Genomic DNA, 25,605 nt, shown 5'->3' with positions numbered 1-25,605 from the left:
CACTTCGCTTTCAGAAAACGGTCTCAGCACTGCACAGGTAATAATACACAGGGTTTTGTGATGACCAGGCCAAGTACTTTGCAGTCTGTTCATTGCTGTGTGTGGGCTAGCCCAGAATAATGCAAAGAGAAGCTAATGCATACCAATTGGCCACAAGTCTTCAGGTGTCAGCAGAAAGGAGTTTTTTGAATTATTTCCAGAAATAAGAAGGCTCTCCTGAGAGACTGTGAAAAGCTGTTTAATTCCTCATCTATACTGCTCAGCTACCCACACTGGTAAAACATTCAGGTTCTGTATAAGATGTGTACCAGAGACTCATCAGACTTAATATTTTTAAAACATGTATCAAAAATATATTTCTGTCTCTGAAGGGTCTTTGAAATCTACCCTGCCTGAAACTTTGTGCAACATTATGAAAATCTGTAGTTCTAGATTATCTGCAAGGAGGAATTTAGTCCAGGTACTTTCTCTTCAAAATCTTCACTGCAACATATTTTTAATTTTGCATATTTCCTTGTTCAACTACATATGATGGTTTTTTAAAGAACAGAAATTAATCAGACCACTTCTTTCTCACATAAAACTTGCTTAATTTCTTTTTCTTTATGTTTATTTTAGCTGCAGAATTCCCTGAAAAGTGATTTGTGCCTTGATCAAGGGCCAGACACAGAGAACATCCCAATCATGTATATCTGCCATGGAATGACACCGCAGGTTAGTTTGTCTAATGATCTCTGATATTGCTGCTGCTCTGAGCAGATTGTGTAGGAGGAGCCATCCTGTACCTGTCATTGCTTTCCTGCAACAACACCTCAGTAAAATGTTTGGTAGCTGTTCTATAGAAAGATAGAACATTATTTCTGCTAGAAATTGAGAATCACTAGTATATTAATGCCATGATAACAAAGTTTATTTATTAATTAAGAATTTAAGGAATGTGAGAGTCAGCACTTTCTCAGATTTGTTGATAAAAGCTTTAATTTCTGATCTTAACTGTGCATTTTGTATTAATGAAACAATGCATTTTAAAATGTTTTACATACATACATAGGTATGCTCACAGTTTACTTATGCATTATCTGAAGCAACATATTTTTTTTTCTTTATATATTTACTGTCTCATTCCCACAAATCTGAAATGCACAGCCACTTTCTTCACACCATACAGCTGTGTCAGATTCCAAATCCTGTTCTTGTGAAAACCCCTCTTCTAAGCTCCTTCTTTACTTTCTTTGTTGTTGTCCTGTTACTCCAATATGTGCCAAAGACTCAAATCACGGAAACCTTTCCATTTTCTTACACAACAACTGGATTTATTAGCTTGGCAAGCAAGAGGGTTATGACATGTGTCCCCCAGCTAAGTACATGGACATAAATTAAAGTGTTTCTAGGCAAATCTTGACAGGAAAAGTAATTTTACATGGCCTAGAACATGTTTGTCAAAGATGGATGTGCAGGTTATTTAAGTTTAAAATTAACATATGAAAATATGACATAAAGGAAATGGATATCCTTGTGGGAGTGATTGGAGAAACTGAAAAATCCCTCCAGTTTCAATAGTTATTTTATATGACTGCCTTTTATATTTGATTTCTCGAAAGGACTCTATAGTGCTCCTCCCTATGAAGTTATGGAATGTGGTTTTCCCTGGGAATTGTCAGTTACCTTTTTTGAGTGTACAACGAATGAATCCTTGTAATCTCTCAGAAATACACCCAGAGCAACAGGGTAGTGTATTCCCCTGTCCCTGGGTCTCACAGAACACTCCAGCACGAGTTGGTGAGCTGCAGGTGTGACTCTGTACTCCCTTGCAGAGTTACACGGGCTGAGCTGAGCTCTGTGCTGGCTTCCCTTGCCGAGGGCCTTTAATATTGATCACCAGTGGCGTCACACTTGAGTAAATTATGAATGATGAAGACAGAAATATCTGAGAATCCCATCCATCAGACTCGTTCACTGCGTGGGCTGTGGCTTGTTTGTCACATAATTATGTGGGAACCGCTGTTTGCCTCCAGGAGGTTTCTGAGATAGCTCTCAGTGTTTGTGAAGGAGCTGTGCAATTCACCCGTGAACCAGAGCCATTATTCTTCATCCTCGGGGAGGGCACCAAACCTCTCGTGGCATATCAGCTCTGAGAACAACACACTGCAGGCATGGCTGTAAATTCCAATTAGAAATTTTAATTAGAGTTGAGAGACAAACAACAACAACAGAAGTCACTTCAATTAGCACAGTTCAGTATTCACCAGATAAAGAACTACCTTTGAATGTCAGCCCAAGTTCTGTACAAATGAGATAGCAGCAAATAAATGACAGAGGGAAAGGAGGCAAGGGAAACTTTTCTTGGCAAGATCCTGCTTCATCTTAATTACAGTATTGTGTCTCCTTCCCCCATTACTATGTATATAATTTTGTAACTGTTAAAAACAACAACCAAAAAGGCCCATATATAAGTAAGATCCCTGTAATGAGTGAGAACTTTTTTAGAAGAGAGTTGGAGTTTGTATTAGGGGTTATGGCGTTGACAGATAAAGAACTAACAAACCTCATTCAGCATACTTCTACAAGATTTCCATTGCGCATGTTGCCTTTCTTGCTTAAGCAGAGCTGCAGCCATTTATTTTTCTCTAGCACGTGAGAAATATTTGTATAAACATTCCTTTTAGTCTTATTGGACTTGACAGTAACCACAAAAGGTACTGCTGAGATGCTAATTTTATTCTAACAGTGGTGAAATGCTCTATGAAGGGGGATATTTTGCCCCCCCGGCAGTGCTTACCAAAACCCACCAGTGCCCTGATTCAGGACTGCCTGTGTGAGTGTTTGGGTGATGCCATTCTTGGCTCCGGTGCAAAGTTTTCCTGTTGTAGCTGTTCCTTTGACACTTACTGCTGCCACCAAGGAGGACTTTGCACAGTTGCATCTGATGTGCAGTTATATATCTGGCTGTCAGGAGCCATTTCCTCATATGCGGTTTCAGTTGCTGTTCTTAGTTACTGCTATAGCCCTTCTTCTAAACTGAGTGACTTCCTTTTATTTTTGCCCACTAACCTCTTTCAAATGTTTTTGGATTTCCATCTTTTTGAATAAGAAATAGCTTACATGAGGTATGAGCAATAGTTTTAGAATTGTAGGCACAGCTACTGTTTCCTTTCAATATGTTTGCCACAGGGAAGAAATCATTGAAGTCAACAGAAGGGGAATGAAACTGTGTACCTGATGTTAAAATTCCATCCTCCATATTTTGCAGACAGTATCAAAAACATCATGTGTAGCTTCATAATTAAAAGCAGTAGAAAATGGCAAGGAAATATCCTCAAATATTGCAATGAAATTGTCAGAAACAAATTTCCTTGTAGTGTTTAGTTTCATTTTAAATAGAATCAGAATTAGTGATGATAAGAATTCTGTGAATCAGATTTCCCAAACTTTCAGCAATCCACTCCATATGTCTACTGTAACTAACATTAGCATATTCATAGTTCATTCCTTCAGTCCTTTATCTTGAAGTGCTTTATAACTGTGTTTATTTTTTGCTTCCATTCTGCAAATAGAGAAACTGATGCAAATCTTATGTGTGGTTCAATAGTAGGATGGAATAGATAATCAGAACATAATCTGTCCGTTTCCTTAGCCCTCTGATACTACTAATGAGAAAGAATTTGTCCCAGCAGGGTATTTGGCTTGGCCTGAAAAGACAGAGGGCTCTTGAGAAACTAGAACCTATGATTAGGTATGTTTCCTACTCCACTGCCATCTTCAGAGAGTGCTTTCCAGGGGAGCTGGTTTTGTCCTGGTCCCCAGGAGCCTGAATGCTGCAGGAGTTACGATGCCATCCACTGTAGAGCACTGTGCATGTTCAACCAATGATAGAATGAGCGATGATCCTGCAATGTGTTCCCATGAATTTTAGGGAGGAATTGCTATTCCTTTATCTTTAGCAAGAATGGTTTTATTACAAAATGTTGCCCAGGTAATGACAGATTCTGTCGAGAGCCTCCTTGGCTAAGTGGTGGCATCTGAACAGTGTAGCTGTCCCTGTTGCTCGTCCTCCCCCGGTTCTGCTGCCAGAGGGTCTTGCTCCCTAATCATCCCATCTTTGCATTTCTGCCTTTAGTCACTCTCTGCCCAAAACAACACTGTCATCACTACTCCAATCTGTCCAGTGACATACAGTGTGTTGGAGTAACTCGCCACACTCATCAGCAAGAACATCACCGTCACACACGAACATCTGCTATTGCTTCTGACAGCCACCACAGGTACTGGGCAGCTTTGAGATGTGCATAAGGTGGTTTTGGTACCTTTGGTGAGCTCAGGGTCAATCATTTGTAAGGCGCTTTTAGTGGATCTTCTAGCCTGTCATATGAAGCCTCTCCTGCTGTGCAGTGCTGCTTCTGCTTTGCACAGATGAGCAAAACTGGCCTCTGCAACTATGGAAACAGCTAATGTAGTAAATGCAACATGATCAAATAATTAACAAAAGTAGTTCAAACAGATTCCTACCACATTGTTCAGTAGTCATAGAAATCATGTTGCAGGAGGACAGTCAGAGGCAAAGCACAACTGTGATGGTAGAGGGAAACAGAAAATTGGAAGGTGGGGCAAACTGGCACCAAGGGAGACAGTGAGAGCAGATAAATGAGAAGGCAGAAGAATAGGAGTGGCAAAACAGTACATAGACATAAAGTTCATGTGGGGTTGTGGGGGTTCATGCAGAAAAGGGTAGAAGTACTGTTCTAATTCTTCCCCATGCAATTCAGTCATAAGTTGAGGCCTTAAAAGATCTATTTCCAGCAGTGCCCCTATTTTGGGTAGAAAAGATGGTTGCTTGTAGTTGCAGTAAGTACATGCTGAGGCCTGACTGCACTCACCTCCTAATTCTGGGAACCCCCTGAGCCTGGGTGTTTGTGATTGAGACTGCTGATTAACCAGGCCTGTAATCTTGAAGGCAGACTGTAGACAGTGTGTCACTTGCAGTAAAACTGCTTCTAGGTGATAATTTAGAAGATTCTTTGATAAGAATGAAACACCACATTATTAGAGACTTTATTGTATAATAAATGAATACCATCAATCAGGGAAGAGATAGTTTAAGTTCAGACATACCTTGAAAAGTGCATGTGATTGAGGGGATAATGGGCAGTTCTGTTCCCTTGTTCAATAGCTTCTGGCTCACATAATGCTCAATTTATAAGCACTTAAACCCAAAGCTCATCCAGTGATATGAAAGTCAATACGAACCAGTCAGATTTTTAGGAATTAAAATTGAGGACCAGGGTCAGAAAACTAGATTGGGGAAATCACTAGGAAAAAAATGTAGGTGAGAAGGGACACCCATTTATATAATTTCATATTCTTAAAAGAGATTGCAGAAGTGACATTTGGATACCTGTGACTGTAGCCCTGTCTGGTGTGAATTATTTCATCTGCACTGAAGGCAGTGAAAGGAAGTCCTGCCAGCACCTAGAGCTGTGCCCCTTCACACTGTACGAGACTCTGACCTGAAAAAATGATCTGGTATTCTAAGCACGGTGTGTGAAGTACTTGGAACAGCTGCTAGAAGAACTCCCAGTAACTTCTAAACTTCTAAAAACTTCTTGTATGGTTCTTGACTGCTCCTTTTAAAATGGTTTTCACATACAGTTTTATAAAAGCTGTATTTTCTTCAATCCAACCTCAGCACAGTGTTTGTTCATGCACAGATACTTGTTGATTTGTAACCAAGAACATATGCATGACTAAAAATGGCTATCACTGAAGGCATTTATATTCCACTAAAAAAGTACAGGGTCAATCACAGACACTGTATATTTTTAGCCAAATCTGTAGAACCCAGGAGAGGGAACAATTCATAGAATGTTCAGCAAGTAATTATCAAAACAATTAAAATTGCTTTTGAAAATAATTTGGAGAGGGAGCAGAATAAATTTTTCAGCTTATTTTACATTAATAATTTAGACATCTCTAAAGTTATTATGATCTTCAAGTTTTTGAGATATTACAAATATAAAGATCTCAAAATTGAGTTTTAATACAGCCTTAATTTTAGTGAGTCTGTTGTTATGTTAAATTTTTTTTTAGACTCCTGTACCTAATGAAATTCAAATGGTACTGAACAATCATCAGTGCCAGGAAAGCTGGGAGAACCACCCCAGGTTTTGTCAGAATGAATGTTAAGGGAATTTAAAGCAGAAACAGTAGCCCTCTTAGGAGTGGCTTTTTATGTATGTGAAGTATGATGACCAGCAAGTATTGTAGACCATTTTCTAAGGAGACATTAATAGACTAAATGTGATACTATGGTTTACTAAAGGTATGCTTTCCATAACAGCTTTACATTTGTGGATAGTGCAGTGCTCTTCCTCAACAGCTTTCACACTGCTGCCAACACACTCCCACCACGCTGCTGTCCTGAGAAGTTTTTCATAAAGGAGTTTCTGAAGTTCAGGAATAGTGTATAGCTGTGATGACTCAGATTCTGAGCTACCTTATGGATGAATATGTATTCTTTTTCTCCTACAGCTGAAAATTAAACTTTTACTAGTAAGTAATACTGTAATCTAGGCCAATGTTCTCAGAAACTCCTGTGAAATACAGACATTGCAGAAAAGAAGCCTGCAGTTATTTACAAGTATTGTTCTGAAGTGTGTGTGCAAAACATGTAAGCCTTGCAAACTGAGAACTCTGTGCAAAAAACCAAGGTGTAACAGAAGGGGCTGCTGATTCTATCCCTTTCCATGGATGTCAGGGAATAAGGGAGAACAGAACAAAACCTGCTGATGGATCAATGGTTGACCCTTCAGAGTTGAAAAATCACTGCCCTGAAGATGAGGTGCCTACAGTAAACATTGTAGGCATTCTTTTTTAAGCAATAAAAGGAAGCACAGCAGCTGTTTAAAGCTCTCAGTTATATGAAAACTCAGGGTTGGCATTCACATTTGTCTTCAAGGCAAATGTTGGACCCAGTCAGTGCCTGTGGAGGAGCAGCCTCATCCCAGACCTGCCCTGTGCAGCACCAGTGCTTTCTAGAACTAGAATAACCTTTTTTTTAATCGTGGTTTCTCTGTTCAGTCGAGGTCCAAGTAATAGAAGATAATTTAGACAGCCAGTGAAACTGCCTAGCAAGGATAGTTATAAGCATTAATAAATTATAATTTTTATTTTAAACATATTCTGTAAATTGCTGTGGCAATTAACGTCTTATATAAGACATTCCTGCTGAGTATTTTATTAAGGCTATTTATATCTTTGCTAATTTCTTGCAGTGCATAAATCCTGGGTTTGATCATAGTAAAGTTAATAGAAATTGTGACCTTGTTTGCAAAGGAAGCAAAATCTGGAGTTAGTTTTATGCAATCTTTTTCAAATTTGAGTTTTTCTATATATGCCTGAGAAACTAAATCCAGTAACACTTTTTCAAAGCTGTGGCCTCTTTAGAATATGTAACAGGTGCATCAGGGAGCTACAGAGATGTTTCACAGGCTTCCAAAACCAACCAGTCCTTCTTAGCTTAGCACAGGAAGTACAACAATTTCTTCCTGGGGATGTGTTGTGATTGAAGACATTTCACATTGCATATTATTTTCTTATTTTAATATTTTTCCTTACATTTTATTCTGGCCAAATTGTCATTATTTACTACAGTGCAAAGATTCAGAGAAACAGTCTTTTAATCTGATTTCTGGTTTTGGAGGGGGGTTTGTACTGAGCCATTTGCCACGAGTGAATTATTTCTGCTCTTGCTGTGGCAGTGTTAGGTTTGCAGTTGGACTCAATGATCTTAAAAGTCTTTTCCAAACTAAATAATTCTGTGATTCCAAGAGTCCTTGTTGATAGAGATAACATGACTGTTACCCAGTGTTCTGTGTTGCTTACCTTATTCAAATCCCATGTCCATTGCCTGCTGAGAGAGATTCCCTTAAACTGAAGAGAGTTGTTCACTGGCAAGTGCAGATCAGTGGTGCTGAATTTTAACCTGTGGATCTGGTCACTTGGCCAACTAGTGAGTGATTTGTAGACTGTTTTGCAAATGACCACAGGTCTTTAGAACAGTAGACAGAGATTAACCTGCCTCTTCCTTTTATGAAAGCATCAGACATACTGAATATTATTCCCTGTTCAGGCACTTGAATTCAAAAGAATAAGCACAAGATGTCCTTCTTCAGGTTTCAAACCTACAGTGGGTCTTTTGGATGTTACACTTCACTGGTCAAAAACAAAAGCAAAAACTTGTAGAACTGTATTATTCTGGATCAGAGGAAATGTCTTTTACCTCTCTCAATTTGGAAATAATGGAATGGATATTTCTGCTTATTTATTTTTGTGTTTGAAACCATGTAGTGTAAAAACATTGTGTATGCCTGTGAGAATTGAGAACTGATCAGTTGGAATTGAAACTCCAACCATGGTGAAATGAAAGAGTTGAAAAATAATCTTTTTTTTCCTAAGACTAACATTGATTTTCTCATTTGGAAGCATATAGGATTTTTGTAGTCTTGGAGAAATGGTTTTGTTTTGAAGAAATTTTTTCTTTATTTCAATAGGATGGTCTAGAATGAAAAAAACTTTAAAATGTCTTAGATGCTCCTGAGATCTGTATTCTTGCCTACATACAGGATCACTTGTGAAGGTGAGCATGAATAATGAAAAAGGAAATTACTACTATGAACTGGAACTAGTGATCTGGCTAATCTTGTCACTCAGGTTCCAGGACCCGAGTTGAAGTTAAAAAGAAAGAATTCAAAAAGTCATTCAATTCTTTTGAGTGCCATGAGGAAGAACATTAAGAACTTGAATTGCTTGAAAACCTAGAGCCGAGAAGGTCTTTTTAATTAATATCGGCTGATTGCTAAGCATTTTTCTGACTGAGAAATGACTGCTGCTTTATGTGGGTAGATCCAGCAGAAGAGTCAGAGGTAACTTGGCCAGTGTCACAGAAGACATCTGTCTGAAAAAGCAAATAAAACTCCTAACCACAAAACATAACAGAAATAAAAGCAGTTGTCTGTAATACACTGTATCTGTTCAGTCATGCACTCTTCTAAATGAAAGGCCAGTGCTCATCTCAGAGAATGGATAAGAGCTCTTTCATGATAGCAGTACTGTTTAATATTTGATAGTAGAGGTACTGATGCAATTTTACATCTATTAGAAGATGTGCTGAAAAGATAGAGAAGCACAAGTTAACCTTTAATGGGAGGAAAGATTGCAAATGCTGATCAGAAATATTGTCAGAAAGGTACTGAGAAAGTGCTATCAAAGACATTCAGTTTCTCAGTTTTGCCTAGGAAAGCAGGATTTCCACAGAGATAATAGAAACTTCAATGGGCAAAAAATGCGATGTAATTTGCCTAGACTTGATAAACTCAGCTTTCATCACATTACTGCAGAAAAGAATAATGCATCATGTTAGCCAAAAATATTAGTAAGTGAGCCTGTGAGTGCTCAGGGCAGCACACTTGGGCTACACAGGGTGCTCATGTGTAGAAACAGTGGGATTAATCCATTAGCACCTCTGCTCTCTGATGGACCCCAGAGCTGACAGACATGGGGCTTTCTCAGTTTCTGATTTTTTGAATTGCGTTCTATTCCATTATTTTTAAGGAAAACTGGTTAATTGTTGCTGCTATACATACAGGAGGTTTGTCACAGAGTTTTAAAAGTAATTTCTGAAGTATTTTCCACTCATGTTTTGTGCATCGTGTTAGTGTTACCTGGAATGTTTTCTGTGTTGCTTTAGGGGTCGCATTTGCCTTTCAGACTTTGGGTCATTCTCTTCATCTTGAATTCTGTTGCTTTTCTATATGACTAAATCCTACTTTAGCATCCTTTTCATCTTTCCTGGTTCTCTTGTCCACTGTTGGTATGTCTGTTATTGATATGGGAGGAGAGGGACATACATCTGCTGTTAGTTTGACTAGAAACAATCTAGTAAGCATTTTGTTATATAGATGAGGCCGATGCAGGAAGAGGGCAAGTGGTATATCAAAGGAATTTATTTTCAGGCTATTTAATGTCGTCTTTCAATAGTTTTTTGCATTTTATAAGATTTGAATCATAGTTACTCAGCTTCTCAGGGTCACTGCGAGAACTTTCCTCCTTAGTTTGCATTTATAAGACAGTTTTCCCAGAATATCTGTTGTAAGGAAACCCACACTGAAAATATAATTGAAACAAACTGTTGAGAGCAACTGCAGTGCCTAAGAATTTAAAATTATCAGAGTATTTCAAGCTCTCATGTACTGTTGTAATTTAGAAGATATTAGAGTTGTTAGCCTGAATATTGTACAATAGTTCAGAACTATTCTCATCTAGCAAATAAAAATGCACACACATTCCCAGGCAATTTTCTTTCTTGTGTTATAGTAGGTGATTTTTTGTATGGATAGCTTTGGTCAAAAGGATTGCAGCAGGTTAAAATATCAAAACGTTTGAAAACATGAAGGTGAAATATTGCTGGGCTTCCAGATGATAAGCATCTTATGTTTGGTAAGTGCATTGTTTGGAAATAGCTCAGAGTTGCATATTATGTAGCTGTTACTAGAGTTATCCATATTTTAAAGAGGTCTGTTCTCATGGCAAATTGGCAGTTCAATCAGCAGTTTTTAAAACCAATTGTCACTTACAATATAAATTCAGCATAAAAGCAACATCGTTATTGGAGTGCACTTGGAGATTGATGATGTAGTAATTGTTGGATGGTTGTCAATTTAAACATTCTTTTGATTGATATTATACTGTCTCTCTTGTTACTTCATCGGAGTTGAAGTTCTGAAGGTCAGATTTTTCTTTCTCAAATTTGTAAGAGCATGTGCTTAACTGTTAGAGAGGGTAGTTAATACAGTAGATGGAAGATTCACTTTATAGTTTCTTTAGTTTTATTGATAATTTTATTATGTCATTCCATTAATTGAAGTCATCCACTGGCTCATTTAGAATTCATGGACCAAGTTCAGTCCCCATGGAAGCATATTTAACTCCCCCTGTAATTACATGAGCCACATTACTTCCACAGCAGTCATTCAAATTCTGATCAGCAATTCAGCTTCGGCTTAGTTTCTCCCTGCTATTGTTCATCACTTGCAGAGTACAGTTATTTGCAGAAATGTTTATGGAATGATTGTATCCACAGTGTGTTCCTGTGAACAGGGGATGGGTTTTTCCCCCCTGCTCATTAGCTATCATTTGTCCAATCAGGAAGCAGAGCGACTGTCAGAAATTATTTGTTCACATAAAATGTTGATTGAATATTTATGAGTAACTGAAAAAAGCCTGCACTGATTTGTAAGCCAAGGAAAGAGCTGTGTTTGTCAGATAATTTATTTGAAATCAGCAATCAAACTCGCTCTTAGCAAGAGTTGAGCTCAATCTAAACCTGAATATGTTTACAGAGTAGGGGTATTTTCCCCAAAGAAACTATGGGATATTAGACACTATAATCTGACATGGTTTCAAGAGCCAATGGCTGGAAATTCAAGCCAGTTGGATACCCATTAGAAGTAAAGAGCAGAAAAGTGGCCATCACAGGAAGCAGTGATAGTAACTGTTGAAGTCATGTGAGCTGACAAATTCTGCAAACTATAATGAGCCCATGGCATATGGAAGAGCAGAGAGAAAAACTGATGGACCTCTCTGGCTCTTAATTCTACTCACATGTCAACTAAGTGGCAATCACAGCCAGGACTTCTTTGAATTTGGATTCAATTTAGAGTGTTCAGAAATGGCACTGATTGTTACAGCACATGAATAATGCTATGCCTTTAAAGACACTGTGGGGAGGTTTTAATGTGTTTCTGCATAGCTTTAAAAACAGTTGTTAAATTTCTTGAATATGTTTTCCTTTTCTTCTTTTCCTTTCTCTTAAAGTGTGATTACACCAATTACACGGGGATAGCTCTGTTATTCCAGGCCTTTCCACTCTGCTGCCTGTCCAGAGAGGCTTAGGGCAACCAAGTGGAAAAGCTGAGGAATGCATTTAAGTCATTCCAATGTTACAACAGTATTACCTTTGTATTTGTTTAGCAGGGAACTGCACTGATCGTGAACACTGGAGCTTTGTTGCACTTGCTGTGTTAAAGATGTAGTGATTTATGCAGCATGCATGTTCCATCTCAGCATTATTTGTAGTGCTTTCAAACTCTGAAATGAGCCTTAAAACTGTGAGGTCTGCATTGACTGACTCACTAATGACATCAGTTTGGGAAGTTAAACATCACAAGACAGTTTATGGACTCATAAGTTTTGTTAAAATAACATGAAGCTTAAATTAAAACAAAACAAAACCACAAAACCCAAAAATCCCCAAACAAACAAAAAACAAAAACAAAAAAAAAACCAGCAAAAAAACAAAACCAAAACCAAAAACCCAAAGCAAACAAAAAAAAAACCCCAGCAACCTGGAGAAAACTAAGATATGTTACCACATTAAAGCTGGAACTTTTATAGATTATGCTGCTTTGCACTTGGTATGGAGGTCTGTGACCCAAGGGCAGGGATAGTATGTAAGAAGTAGATCATGGTAAATCAGAGCTGTGAATTTCAGGTTGGGTTGGAGTTTTAATTTGATCTTCTCTTTTATATTGACACAGAACCAAATCCTTAATTTTTTTATTTGTTCTCAAATATGTTCATATGAGGAAATCTTCCATTGTTCAAACAGAAGTTATCAAATACCATTGCATTAGTCTAATACAGCATAATTAAAACATTTCCTTTGTTACAATGTGCCTGTCCAGTGTTTTCATGACATGGGGCATGTAGTGGGTACCAACTGACTCCAGAATTGTGTGTGATGTCAGCCTTATACAAGTACCAGATAATGACTTTTTGTTGCTGGATCGAATTATGGCAATGACTGACTAATCATGCTTTTATTATTTGCATCCAATGCAGTTATGACACTCAATCCTTCACCTATTAGATTGGTTGATTTAAACATCTCATCAAGTTAGCCATTATGAATTTGGAGTTTTTAAGAATTTCTGGAGCAATCAGGTGGCCTTTTCACCACATTGCACTTTTAATGCAATATGATAAGTGCCAGGAGTAATTGTGTTTGCAGAATGATAGACTGTGAGGATTGGGACCTTCCTGAGCACTCGAGGCACGTTTAAGTGTGAGCTGACAAGTGAGCTACATGTCATTCTGCCAGATGTGTGGCATACGTGGTTAATACTCTGAAGTACCTAAATTCCCACTTTCAAGAGGAGCTGTGCTGAATAATTATGGATTGTTTATTGCAGAATGCCTACTTCTGACCTCCAAATATATTTTTAAAACTCTATGTGGTGTGTTTTCAAATAAGTTAAACTGCCCAGTGTAGACTCTATTCACTGCTCTTAAATAATTTGAGGGAATACTGTAATTTGATAGATACTCCATGAGATAACGCCGTAGTTATGGTCAGTAAAAAGAAACAAAACTGCCACCTACAAGAACTCATTTCTCTTAAACTTCCTTGGAACTGTTCAAACTTCTAAAAATCAATGCTGATTAACTGTTTTCTTAATCAGACAAACATCTCTTAGGATTCGTCCTGTCCCTCCAACTTTGTTGCTATTTTCAGCCTTGCATTTATGGGAAACTATTTCCCACAATCATAGAATGGTTGAGGTAGGAAGGGCCCTCTGGAGATCATCTAGTCCAGACCCCCTGCTCAAGCAGGATCAGCTAGACCAAGTTGCCAAGGAAAATACCTCATGACACTTTATTTTTCTATTCTGTCCATACAAAGCAGATGAAACCCAGTTCATCTTGAGCAAGTGAAGAGTCCCCAGTATGGACAAATAAATGACATTGAAATAATTCTGTCTCCTTCCCAATTTGCTAACTCCAAGTCAAATATTGTGTCTGGACAGGGGTGAAGAAAAGTTCCTATCAGGAAAAAAGGTCCATGACCTCAGGTAACCATCACTCTCCCAAAAGGCTGAAAGTTCTCCAAGACTTGAGAGAGATATAAAAGAAACTAATATTTCTGACACATCTTCTTTAAAGTGAGCAAGCCAAGCTTTAAGAATATAAGGTAACTATAACCAGATAGAGTAACCCATGAAATTGTCTCATCTTGAGAAGCAGCTGTGGTTCAATAGTGTATATAACAGTTGGAATGGAGCCTCCCAGCTGATAGTGAAGGATACTCTGGGTCCTTCAGGCTAACAGGACAGTGACTAAAGCTCTAATTTCGGTAAGGCTGGTCCAAGGATTTCAGTCAATGCCTGATGAAATGCTTTCTGCCTGACACCCATGAAATGTGAGCCAGGCTTTAAATGCAGAGCAGCTTCAGACTAGTCAGAGAGATAACTTTGTGCAATGGGAGAATAAATCTGGTGCCTCACGTGCTGTAGAGAATGTAAAGTTAGTTTTATTGAGAGACTGCTCAACACTATATCAGAATCAGGTATATTAGTGTGATTCAGCATCTCAGATGAGGATGTAGCCTGTCCCCTCAGATTCCCATTCATCTCCCAAACTGTTCTTTGAATGTTGCAAGAACAAAATTTTCAGGTGCCTGCTTTTAGGACTGATGCATTTTAGTTCACCAGGAAGGGGTTTGTTGGCTTGAAGCAGACCAAGAGATTTCATCTGGAATTATCCAGACTGTGGACAGTATGATTTTAATTCTCCAAGTTTCTTTCTACTGTGAATTGGACAGGTGTGAGTCAGGTGTCACTTGTAAGAGTGAGTTGTTCTGGAGACTCTGAGAAATTGCTCCTCTGTGGTTCTCCTTACAGGGATAACAACAGAGTTTTTTGAAAGGAGCATGCCAAAGGAAATAACTTGCAGTTGTCTGTAGTTCTGTCCTCCAGATGTGTACCAAGGAGGCATCTGGACTAGCAGTTTGTGGACTGAAAATTGGATGCTTTACTCCTGTCTGGTTTTGTTTTGGGGCAAAAGCTAAGTGCAATTAATGTGGCTTTGAGTTAAACTTAGCCCTGCTGTTTTGTGGTTTTCCCACACTTAATTGATGTCACAGACCAACATAGTAGGTACAATAAGTACAATAGAGAGAACCTCACTCAGGGGAATAGATATTCCCATGTAGTAATCTTACTGTATGCAGATTCAGTGTAGGAGAAATCTCCCTTTGGCTGAGAAATCCAGAGCTTTGAGGCAGTGTGAGGACAGCACCACAGCTACATCCTGGGGCTTGGGGGTACCCTGATGGAGCAGCTGACTGCAGACCATGGGATCTACAGTCTCCTTGCTGTGGGTTTTGGGAACCCTCCCATTCTGTTCCCCAAACCCAGGATGTGGCTCAGTGGATTGTGCTGGCTTTGTGGTCAGGACAGCCCAGTTGTGGCAAGGAGAGGGTGGGAATTATCTCTTTCCTCTCCTGAGCTTCTGCATGGCCTGTCTGGGCCTCGATGCTGAGTTTCTAGGAATTGAGGGGTGACTCCCCTCCCTTCTTACAGTTTGGTGTGGATACATGGATCAGGATTGCAGTGGAGTGTCTCCCCTTGGCAGGGTCCCAGCAGGGCAATTCCTGTTGCAGACAGGGCCAATGTCCCCTGGGAAGCAGGGGAGAAGCAGGGAGGCAGCAGTTAATTCCCAAGCCACTGTTTCTCTGGTGCACACCCCTCCCCTCCTAGGGAGGAGCTGGCCCTAGAGGACCAATGTAGGGACAGAGATTTGTGTTTTAGGGACAATCAGCTGCACAAAACAGTACAAATCACTAAATAGTTTATTGTACAATAGACAATTGTAATAATCCTTATTAGTGTTTTTATTCAAATGCAAATTAAGAAGCTGCTAACAGTAGTAATTGTTGTTGGTTTAGAACAATCAAAAGGATATTGAAGAATTAATTTACTTAAGAGTCCTGAAAGAACCATTATTTATATTGCAAATATTCAGTCACTTTTAATTACGAGTGACTGATGTGCCTGGGTTTTGTATTAATTCTAAACAGCAAGACAGCGAGCCTTCTCTTTTCCTCAGGTCTGTGTCCTGCAGATACTGTTATAGGATAATCTACTTCAGATATTAAAATAAAGGCTCCTAAGGCAGGCAGAAAATGCGGAGGAAAATCTGTGACATAATCTGCCTTTGGTGCTGAAGGCAGCTCAGCGTCACAGCCCAGTGGCACCGGCAGCCTGGAGCTTAGTGAGCTATTTTAGCTATTCACTGTTGTACTTGAAGGTCATTTAAACAACCTGGGCTTAGAGTTGTTGATTTTACTTTGCTGCCTCATCCATCTGATAAGCTCGGAAATCTGAGCCTCTTCTCATTGGCCTGTGGGTAAAGCCTGAGTTTATGTGCGAGCCCAGAAATGAAGTGAAGGCAAACGGGGAGGGTGGGGGTATCCTACTATTGGCACAATTAAGCAACATGCCTCTGCATGACACGGGGTTTACAGCTTCACTGCTTGCCAAGGTTTACAGCCTGATTTGTGCAAGGGGCACACCACAAAGTGGGCAGTGTTCTTGGCCACAAGAGAAGTGATGCTCACTCAGCCATGCACAGTGAGGCTTCCCTCCCAGCTAGGGCAGTTGGATTGGCATTAATGTCCTGCTTCATATCAAAGCAGTTTTCTGCTTTTTAAACAGCTTTATTTATTTGTTTGTTCCTAGTCTAGAAAGTCTTTTAAGAATTAATTACTCATGGTAAGAAATCTTGGTGCGTGGTTACTTTTAATGTCATTCTTCATTTCCATCTTTTCTTTAAAAAATGTCATTAACACTAAAAGTACATTCAGTGGTGGAAATGCACCAAATGATGCTTTTCTTTGCCCTTCTCTTGGGGACTAGATGAGCAGAAGAGGAATCTCTGGGATGTGAGCACAGTACTCCTGCCTGAGAGACATTTCGATTTTCCTTACAGAGCTTTGTGAACTTTGCAATTTATTCATGAACAGAGGCAGGATCAAAGCCACAGTTTCTGCATGAGGTCATAGTACACAGACTTTTCATTTACATTCTAGATGCTGACTTCTTTCTCTGAGTGTCGTTTGCTCCACTCTGCAAACAGTGGAGCCACTACTTCAAGACATTTGGTGGCAGGGAAAGTGCCTGTTATATTAAGGTACATATATTTCTCTACTTGCCTTGGAAGGCTTAAAAATGTTTCAGGGAAGAAATTTTCTTTTAGGATACAGTTGGGATAGGTGAAACTTCATAAGTTTCTGTCAGTCTCCACAGAGAGACCAACAATAAAGATTGAAACAAATCAGTTAAAGCAATAGACTTTGTCACTTGAAATACATATCATTCCTCTTTATAGACTACTGTAATTAAGGATTTGCTTTTATTTTTATGGTGTCCATTTAAAATATCAGGAATTCTTTTCTTCAGCTTAATGGACTTAACTTGGTTTAAGAGGCAAAATACCACTGAGTGTGCCTGGATGGGAGCACTGAGTAACTTCGCTGTCCACAGGATGGAGAGAGATGCACCAAGCTGCCCCTCTCAGCCCTGCCTGCTGAATAACCAACCACACCACGGGCCCTATCTGCTGAAGCAATTAGCACCAACTGAAACTGAAATGCAAATTACTTTTGATCTTTTATAAAAAAAGAAAAGCTTAACTGTTGATGACAGAGGTAACCAACAAAAAATGGTAAAGGTGCTCTTGCCTTGTTTCTGTGGTTATCAGTCCTGTCTGCATCATCAGTATTCAAGCTAACTCATCCTCCATTAATACACTGTTCTGAATTGGCTGTTAAGTCACATAAGTCATTTAAAGGAAAGGACACCACAGCATAGACATCAGATGCCCGAAATTTTACTCAGCACCAAATCAGGCTGCTAAATCTGACAGAGACTTCATTCCCTATGGTTTATTACAAACAATGCTACTGAACATGGAACTAGACTATATTTGTCTTTTCTGTAATTATAGGCTGTATATGACATGAAAACCTGAGGCAAACAGTGTTAGGGTTTTACTCTGAAAAGTGACTGATTCTAACCTGGGAAAAGACTCCAGAAGTATCCACTGAGCAGCTCAAGTGGCAGAGCTTGGGAAAAGAACTGCTGCTTATCCCTGCAACTGCAGCACTGAATGTTCTGTACGTGGAAATGCACAATGTACCTGCAGGTAATAAGCCTTTAAGATTGTGTTCCCAGATGGCAACATCTCAGCCCTAAGACAGTTCCTGATGCCATGTGAGACACAAAACAATGAAGAAAATTGTCTATGTGAGTGCTGTACATCTGTGCCGAGTTTCTCTCCCACTTCTGTGTTTAAACACAGTGAAAGTGTTTTCCTTGTTTTGGTGTTTGAGGCCCTCTGCTCCTCACTGTGTTAGAACACTGGGAGTGCTCCAGACAGCTGTGCTGCTCATCCCGTGGGTTGCTGTACTTATTGTGTTCCTAACTAATTAAGAGTTTGGTAATACTCATGACAAGACTTTCAGAGTATAATCATTCAACGAAAAGCACAGAGAGATCAGGAGGTCAAGTGGGAGGTTATAAGTGCTGCTGAAGGAAACACTGCTAACAGGACTAGGTGACACCTTCAGAGCTTCCCTTCTATCAGAGTGCCATGACACTCTGGCAGGGCCTAAGCTATTCCTTCAGCTTTAATTTGCACATTAATTTTGGCATATTTCAGTCCATTGTAACTGAAGTCTCTGAGCAGGTTCTTCAAGTCAGACAGTTTGGCATTTCAGTTTGTTCTTCTCTCAAAGCTCCTTGCAAGAAGGTCATTTTATAAACTTAACTTTAGCTGATGAACTCTTTTGGGTGGTTTTTGTTTGTTCGTTTTGGGGGTGGTTTTTGTTTGGTTTTTAGGGGTATTTTGGGATGGGTTTTTTGTTTGTTTCTTTTGTGGGGAAAATAAGTATGTCCTTGCTAGTAGTCTAAAACAAAATAAAAGAGAATCAGATTGTCACTAAACACTAGGTTGCATTGTGTTGCCTTTTTGTTTTCCTTTTCTGTACATAATGCTTCACTTTATCTGTATTTTATTGTCTTCAGCATCAATATAGTTGCATTTTAAACAATTTTTCCTTGAATTTGCATATGCTGGTGTTAATGTGGTACTGCTGGAAACCTTAAATCAAATGCATGTGTGATGATAAGAAAAGTGGGTGAGATCTGGCTCATCTGAAATTAGAAACAGATTTGTGATTGCTTTCAGTGAAGGCAGGAGAGCCAGTAGACACAGGGGTTAGATAATATCTGTAGGGAGCTGGGAATTCTTCCCCAAGTTGTGCAGGTAACCACCTTACTCCGTTACCCTCATAAAGTGACAAAAAATTACAGCACTTGTGGAACACAAGAGGAGTTAAAGGACCTCTGTATCCTTAGTCACTGCCACACAGCATTAAAGATGACAAGGACTGGATTAAAAAATAAAACAAAATGAACAAACAAAAAACTTCATAACCTCAAAACCCACGAGATCAAGATGTTGACCATAGAGCAGCTTAAGGTGTGGCACTTGCTTGTAATTTGCATGACTGGACTTATTCCTTGTAGACAACAAATTTTATCAAATTCCATTTGAAAAAGGTAATAATGGTAGAAATAACACAATTTATTTTAGCAAACAGTCAGAAGGTTATACCACTAGAAGCACCACTTCGTGAGAAGTGGTGAGTTACCTGACTCATTGCTGGCACCACATCTTTGTTACTGTTATGCTTATTATTGCAGTTCTAGGCATTCCAATAATGACCCAGTTGTCTATTTATTACATTAAGTGTTCTGCAACCTCAGAATAAAATGTACGCCCTTGACTTGAAGAGCTAAAGTCTACAAATAGAATATGAGAAACAGGAGAGTGTGGGAGAGAGAAGGGAATGGTAGGAAATACTGACACAGCATTTGGGTAATGCTTTGGATGCATTCATTATTCATTTTTCCCCCAAAATGATTGAGGTTTTGTGGGTTTTTTTTTTACATCTGGATAAAAGAGATATTCTGTGGAATGGGCAGAGGAAGATAAGTTCCTTGAAAGATTCCAGCATTATTTCTCTTAGCTTCCAGGAATAATTCCTTGGAAAATGTGACCAATGAAGGCCAGCAATTAGGAGCTGGAAGATAACCTATTGATAGCTTCTAGACTGTAAATAACAGGAGAAGGGGTTGAGAAGGGCTTTGAAAATGAAGACAAGCAGTTTATGCAGCATGGAAATCAAAACTGAAGGAATGAGATTGCCTTTCTGAAAGGCAGCTCGAAAACCAAGTTTTCAGAAGCATTCAGGATGGATTTGAAGAGGGCATGAGTGATGACATCACTGAGGAAGCCAGCAAGGGTCAACTTTAAGTAGAAAAGCTGTATTTTATTACAGGACAAAAAGGCTGCATAGCAAGGTTTGATGACTTTAGAGGAGGTTCAGGGTGAAGATGTGCATTATACAAACATCTGATCACCTGAACGTGACTGTGCCCGGAGTAATCTGAAGCGCTGGGGGCTCATTATGAAAGGGTAAAAAGATCTGCTTTTGGTGCTGAGCTACCAAATGGTTACACACAGATGGCAGTGAAATAGTTGAGGTTTGAATTTGGCCAGAAGGAGTCAACTCTGGTGTGATAGATGGACCAGTGCATCAGCATATGGGAACAAAGGCTGTTTGTTTCCTGGTGAGTATGAGTTGAAGGAGAAGAAAACAGGATGAGAAAGACATGGGATTCTGTAGGACTCCACAAAGAAAACCGGGAAGGGTAAAGAGGGATTTGTGGGAGAGGGTAAAGGAACAGGTAGGTAGGACAAAGTCACAGAAGCCATAGGAGGACAGGATGCTTTTGAAAAAACAGGACACAGTTGCCATGCCAGAAGGGTTCTGATTTTTTTACTGCCTTTTATTTTTGTTTCATGTGGAAGAGTTGTAGAGATCTTGTGCAGAGATAACAGCAAAAGCAAGAGAAGGTTTAGGAAGTGGATCAAGTAAAATTTCAATTTATCTTTTTAATCCTCTAGTTACCAGCATTAGGAGAACTATGGCAGTAAATACTGAAAGCACATATAAACCCAAAGATTGACAGTTATATTCAATTTAAAAAGTGCAGCTTAAGTAATAGGATTTTTGTTTGCTTGTTTTAACTAAAACCAAAGCAGAATACCAAAGTAGACAACACCAGAATTAAGTATTCCACTCTAATATAAGTTCATGAATTTAAATTAAAAAAGAAAAGGGCTGGCATTTATTACCTGTCTATTTTCTATTAAAATGTTAACTTTTTTGTGCCTTTAAGCCTGTACTTATGGCACCACACTGCATTATTTAAAGTTTCTGAGCACCTTGGTTTTATTACTATCAAATACTGCTGCTCAGAGTTCAGGTCTTAATTAGTGCCCAGGCATGAAGAGCAAGTAGGTCAGATAATCAGTATGCTGGTGCCTCAATTCAGGAGATACAAATCTCTGAACACTGCAGTGAAATAGTGAGTCCTTTTTACACACTTGACAATTAAAGTCTAAATGATGGTGTTACACTTGGTATACTAACTGTTTGTCAGCTCTTCCCCAAGATAAGCTGCATAGGGAATAGATGCTCAATATGGATAAAATACCATTATAACAGTTTTAAAATTGTATCATGAGGCTGAAAACCTGCCTCAGAAAAATAACATGAATCTTCTAAGGGTTGACCTGTGGTTTAGGGGTAAATTTCTGTCATTCTCAGCCTGTGTTTTTACACATTTACTTCCTCTGCAGTAGGTGTATTAGGGCAGCCCAAGACATAAAGATGCTGTTGCTTGTGTCTACAGCACAACATCCCTCTTCTGTCACTTCCTACATGAGTAGTAAATGGAAAAACACCTGATTTTTATCTTAGTGATGTATATGTTTGTGTTGTTGGTCAAAGGAACTTGGATTCTGTGGAGCATTTTCTTATCAGGTTGGAAAGCTCTTTCTTTCAGATGTGTTTATGTAACAGGAAATGGTGGGATGAAAGTCAGGCATGATATAAATAGCCAAGAAATGGCAATGTTAGCTGAGTCTGTATTTACCAGAATCCACCAGACTGCTCTTCAGCTGGAGCTGTAGTAAAGTATGAATCTGCTGTGAGACTTTGGACTTTAATATGTCAATATACTACTCCTGGAAATAAATGACTTCATGGATTCATTTGGAGAAAAATATGGTTCAAAGATGGAATCAAATAGTGGAGAATCAGGGTTCTTATCCCTCATAGTTATTATGCCAAAAGCAGAGAAGCAGGTAAATACTGCTGGTGGTGAGCATTAAGTTTCTTCATTATAAATGCAGAGTCATGTACCAGTCGCCAGCATGATTTCATCTGGGAACATTGCCATGAGGATTACAAATGGCTTTCAGCCTGAAAATTGGTATGTATTGCTTTAAACTTCCAGTCGGGAGCTGGCAATTTATCCTTCAGATAATCATCTTGTGTTAAGTTGAACATCTTTGTGTAACTTTTTGCTACATGATAAACCAGCTCCTATGAATAATTTACTGCAACTGGCAACCCACTTCAGCTCTGAAGTCTTTATCAAGTCTGGTGGCTTTTCAAAGTTTAATAATAAACTTGGAGCCAAAAAATCTCATTGCACTTAAAGTCAGTGGAATTTCAGTGTTAATTGCAATGGGAATCACAAATTGACCTTTCAGGGCAAACTTCTCTACAGCAGAAACTCTGCATCACATCATTGAGAGGCCAAAGCTGTGCATTTGTATCCAAGTTAGCAGAGCTCATTTACCTTCCAGCTTATCCTACAGCATCATGGAGGTTTGTGCAAACTTTGTATTTCACTGACCAAAAAAGTTGGCTGAATTTCCTGGGCTTTCGTTGCTCTCATGGCAGATTTAGGATGTGTTTTTTACTTCACCACTGCACCACCTAAAATGTGAGTATTACACTGACATTGCCTTTGCCAGTCCCTGCCTGAGTGGCTGATGTGTCCCAGTGAGGGCTGGCCTGGCCTTTTGTTCTGCTCTGTCTGGCTGAGCCTCGCTGCTGGTAGGGATGAACTGAGGTACTGAAGGGGATTGTGTGAACTGTGCTCAGCACCATCCCCTCTGTGGAGAACAAGGGCAGCCAAAGCTTGTCAGGTGATCTCTGACATCAGCAAACAAGGATTTGCTAGTGCTTATGCTGGATTCCATATGCGTTATCTCAGCTGGAACCTTTCAGAAACAAAACTCCTATTTTCCCGTTTTGAGCATCCTTGCACGGCTCTGCTCTGTGCCGTGTTCATTCCCTGCCCCTGGCACTGTGTGTGCTGGGCTGTGTTTTTCCCAGGGAGCACTAGCTGAGCAGAGGATGAACTCTTTGGCAGTGAGATGGCTGTGCAAGTGGTGTTTCAGGATTACAGCTGAAAGCAGAATTTGTCTCGGAGGAGGTAGGTGGAATAGAAGGGCAAAAGGACCCTTTGTTCTGAATGTAACAACTGAGATTTAGAGGAGACTCTGACTCCAGGCATACTCTCCTTTTTCTCTTCCATGTTTTTTTGCCACATGAGATTGCATCAGGAGGAAGGGGGAGTCCCTGCATTCCCAAAAAATGAACAAGGGTATGGCTTGGTCCAATGGCAAGTAAAGCTGCTTCTCCTTTATTCTGGAGTTGGTCTGACTAGCAGTACTGGATACAACTTTTGTTTTCATTGCAATATTTTAAGTCTTTCTCATATTCAAGCAGATTTTCAGAAAAAGTTAAGCTTAGAATATTAAATAGAAAAGAATAACATTTAGCAAATTAGTTCACCAGAAATGCAAGTGAGGAAAACATTTCAAACATGACATTTTCTCTAATAGTTCCTTGTCATTACGATGACTTCTTGACAGTCCTAGGCTATGCAGCTCTCAACTGCCATGTTTTCATCTTTTAGCTGTCTTTTTAGTACAAACAAATGTTGTTCTTAAAAAAAAGGTATTTTAAAAAAATGAAAAGTATGCCTTAACTAAACCTCATGCTTTCACCTTAAAAACCATGTTATCATTTGTAATTGCGTGATACCAATCTCAGTTTGCTTGTCTTGTATTTTGTCTTAATGTGTATAGTCAGAGAGATTATTAAGTGGAGCAAACAGAAATGAAGCAATGGCCTTAGACAGGACACTTCTAGGAAATAGCTTTTTTAGGAAAGCTACAGAATAATTGGTCCTTTAGTTGGAAGATGCCAGTTTACAGGCATAAGGCAATTTGCAGGCCACGTTTCTCAGCAGATATTAAATGACACAATTTAAAAAAGTCTTCATGTTTTACAGCCAGGAGAAAGATTAGCTATAAAGAGATTACTTTTGAGGCTGGTCTTGAAGAACACCGAGACTGAAACAGAAGCCTTGTGGCAGAGACCTATGTCATGCTTTGAAGGCAACCAATATGCTTCTCTTCTGACCCAGGGAGGAAGCTTTTGTTATTTTAATCATTCACTTGCTGCAAATCTTTAGATTAATGACACACAGTTTTGTTTTGAACAATGTCTTTCTGTCCCTTTAATCTGCTGCGAGCCCCAGGCTTGCAGAGGAAGCTCCCTGAGGGCCCCGAGTGCGGCTGGACCGGGAGCACAGGGCAGCTCCCGAGCCAGCCTGGCAGTGGGGGTGGCACTGCCCACCCTTGGAAAGCCTGTGCCAGTGTGGCTGAAGGAGATGTGGCAGTGCCCATGTTGACTCTGACACTTTGCAGATCACAAATTCCACCCAGGTTTTAACAGATTCTCACTGACAGTAACGCTGAGTCCTTGTAGCTTCAGTTTTTGAGAAGGTAAGTGCCTTTTGTCAAACTGAACTGATTTCCTGAACAAAGGTGCTCCCTTCCACATGCCCAGGAGATATAGTTGTACATCAATGCTGTTACAGTGGAAAAAACCCAGATGGGAAAATGCTGTGGGCTAGGACAGACTAATGAGACGTAAGGAGGCGCTTTTTGTTACAGAATAAGGGAGTTGTTGCCATGTACTTTGGCACCAATATCCAAGCAAGATTCTTTCTGTGGAAATTCAGGAGCTCCTCAGGGAGTAGGTATGTGATGATGATGTGAAAACGTGTGCTTGTTTTGCTAAGGCAGCATCCTCAGTGAGAGTGCAAAGGAACTTTGTAAGAAAGCTGTAAGTCAGCATACAGCAAGTGTCTCGACTGCAGCAGAACTAAGCAAATTTTTGTCTACTGAATCTCTAGTCCCTTGAACAAGAACTGCTCTGACATTTGCTGCTGTAGCAGAAATGAAAGGTCCAAGTTCTGAATAAAATATTCAAAGCTACCCTAACTATTACTAGTCCATATTCAGTATTCAGTCATTTGGACTTTCAAGGCAGTACTGAAGTGGTTGTTCAAAAATCGCTTTCCAGAATTTCTCTCCTGTTGGGTTAGTTGATGGTGGGTCAATGTAGTAGGAACAAATGTGGTGGTAAAATGTGTTTTGCCTTTATCTTTTGAAGTGTTTTAAACAAAAGTGCTTCAGTTATCCCTTTTGGGCTGAAGGGAACTGCAAACCAGCAAATGTGCTTGTTGATGCTTGTTAAAAGCATCCTCTTGAAGTGGTACTGCTCTGGCCATTAATCTGTTTAACAGCTTATTTAAATCATGAGTGCAAACTGGTCTTAGTAGGGCTACATGTAAGATGGCAAAGCATGACCATATTTTACTTGAAGGTCAATTCAAAATATACTCAATAAAAATGCATATATGTGCATACTGAACCCGGACATTATGAGATGGTAATTCAGTTGGTGTAACTCAGGTGGTTAATCTTCCACAG

At 39.4% G+C, this 25,605-nt stretch overlaps 1 protein-coding gene across 2 annotated transcripts in view; it reads left to right on the top strand.

Moving 5' to 3' along the window:
* GALNT18 (polypeptide N-acetylgalactosaminyltransferase 18) overlaps nucleotides 1-25,605 on the top strand; it is a 226,617-nt gene that overhangs the window by 179,542 nt on the left and 21,470 nt on the right. For both annotated transcript variants that reach the window (XM_071558981.1, XM_071558979.1), the window contains exon 10: nucleotides 619-714. In XM_071558981.1, coding sequence (XP_071415082.1) covers nucleotides 619-714 — 96 coding nt within the window. The remainder of the gene's footprint in view (nucleotides 1-618; nucleotides 715-25,605) is intronic.

This window comes from Pithys albifrons, chromosome 6 (genome assembly GCF_047495875.1).
Source record: "Pithys albifrons albifrons isolate INPA30051 chromosome 6, PitAlb_v1, whole genome shotgun sequence".
Taxonomy (NCBI): domain Eukaryota; kingdom Metazoa; phylum Chordata; class Aves; order Passeriformes; family Thamnophilidae; genus Pithys; species Pithys albifrons.
This window is presented reverse-complemented; position numbering and strand designations above follow the sequence as displayed.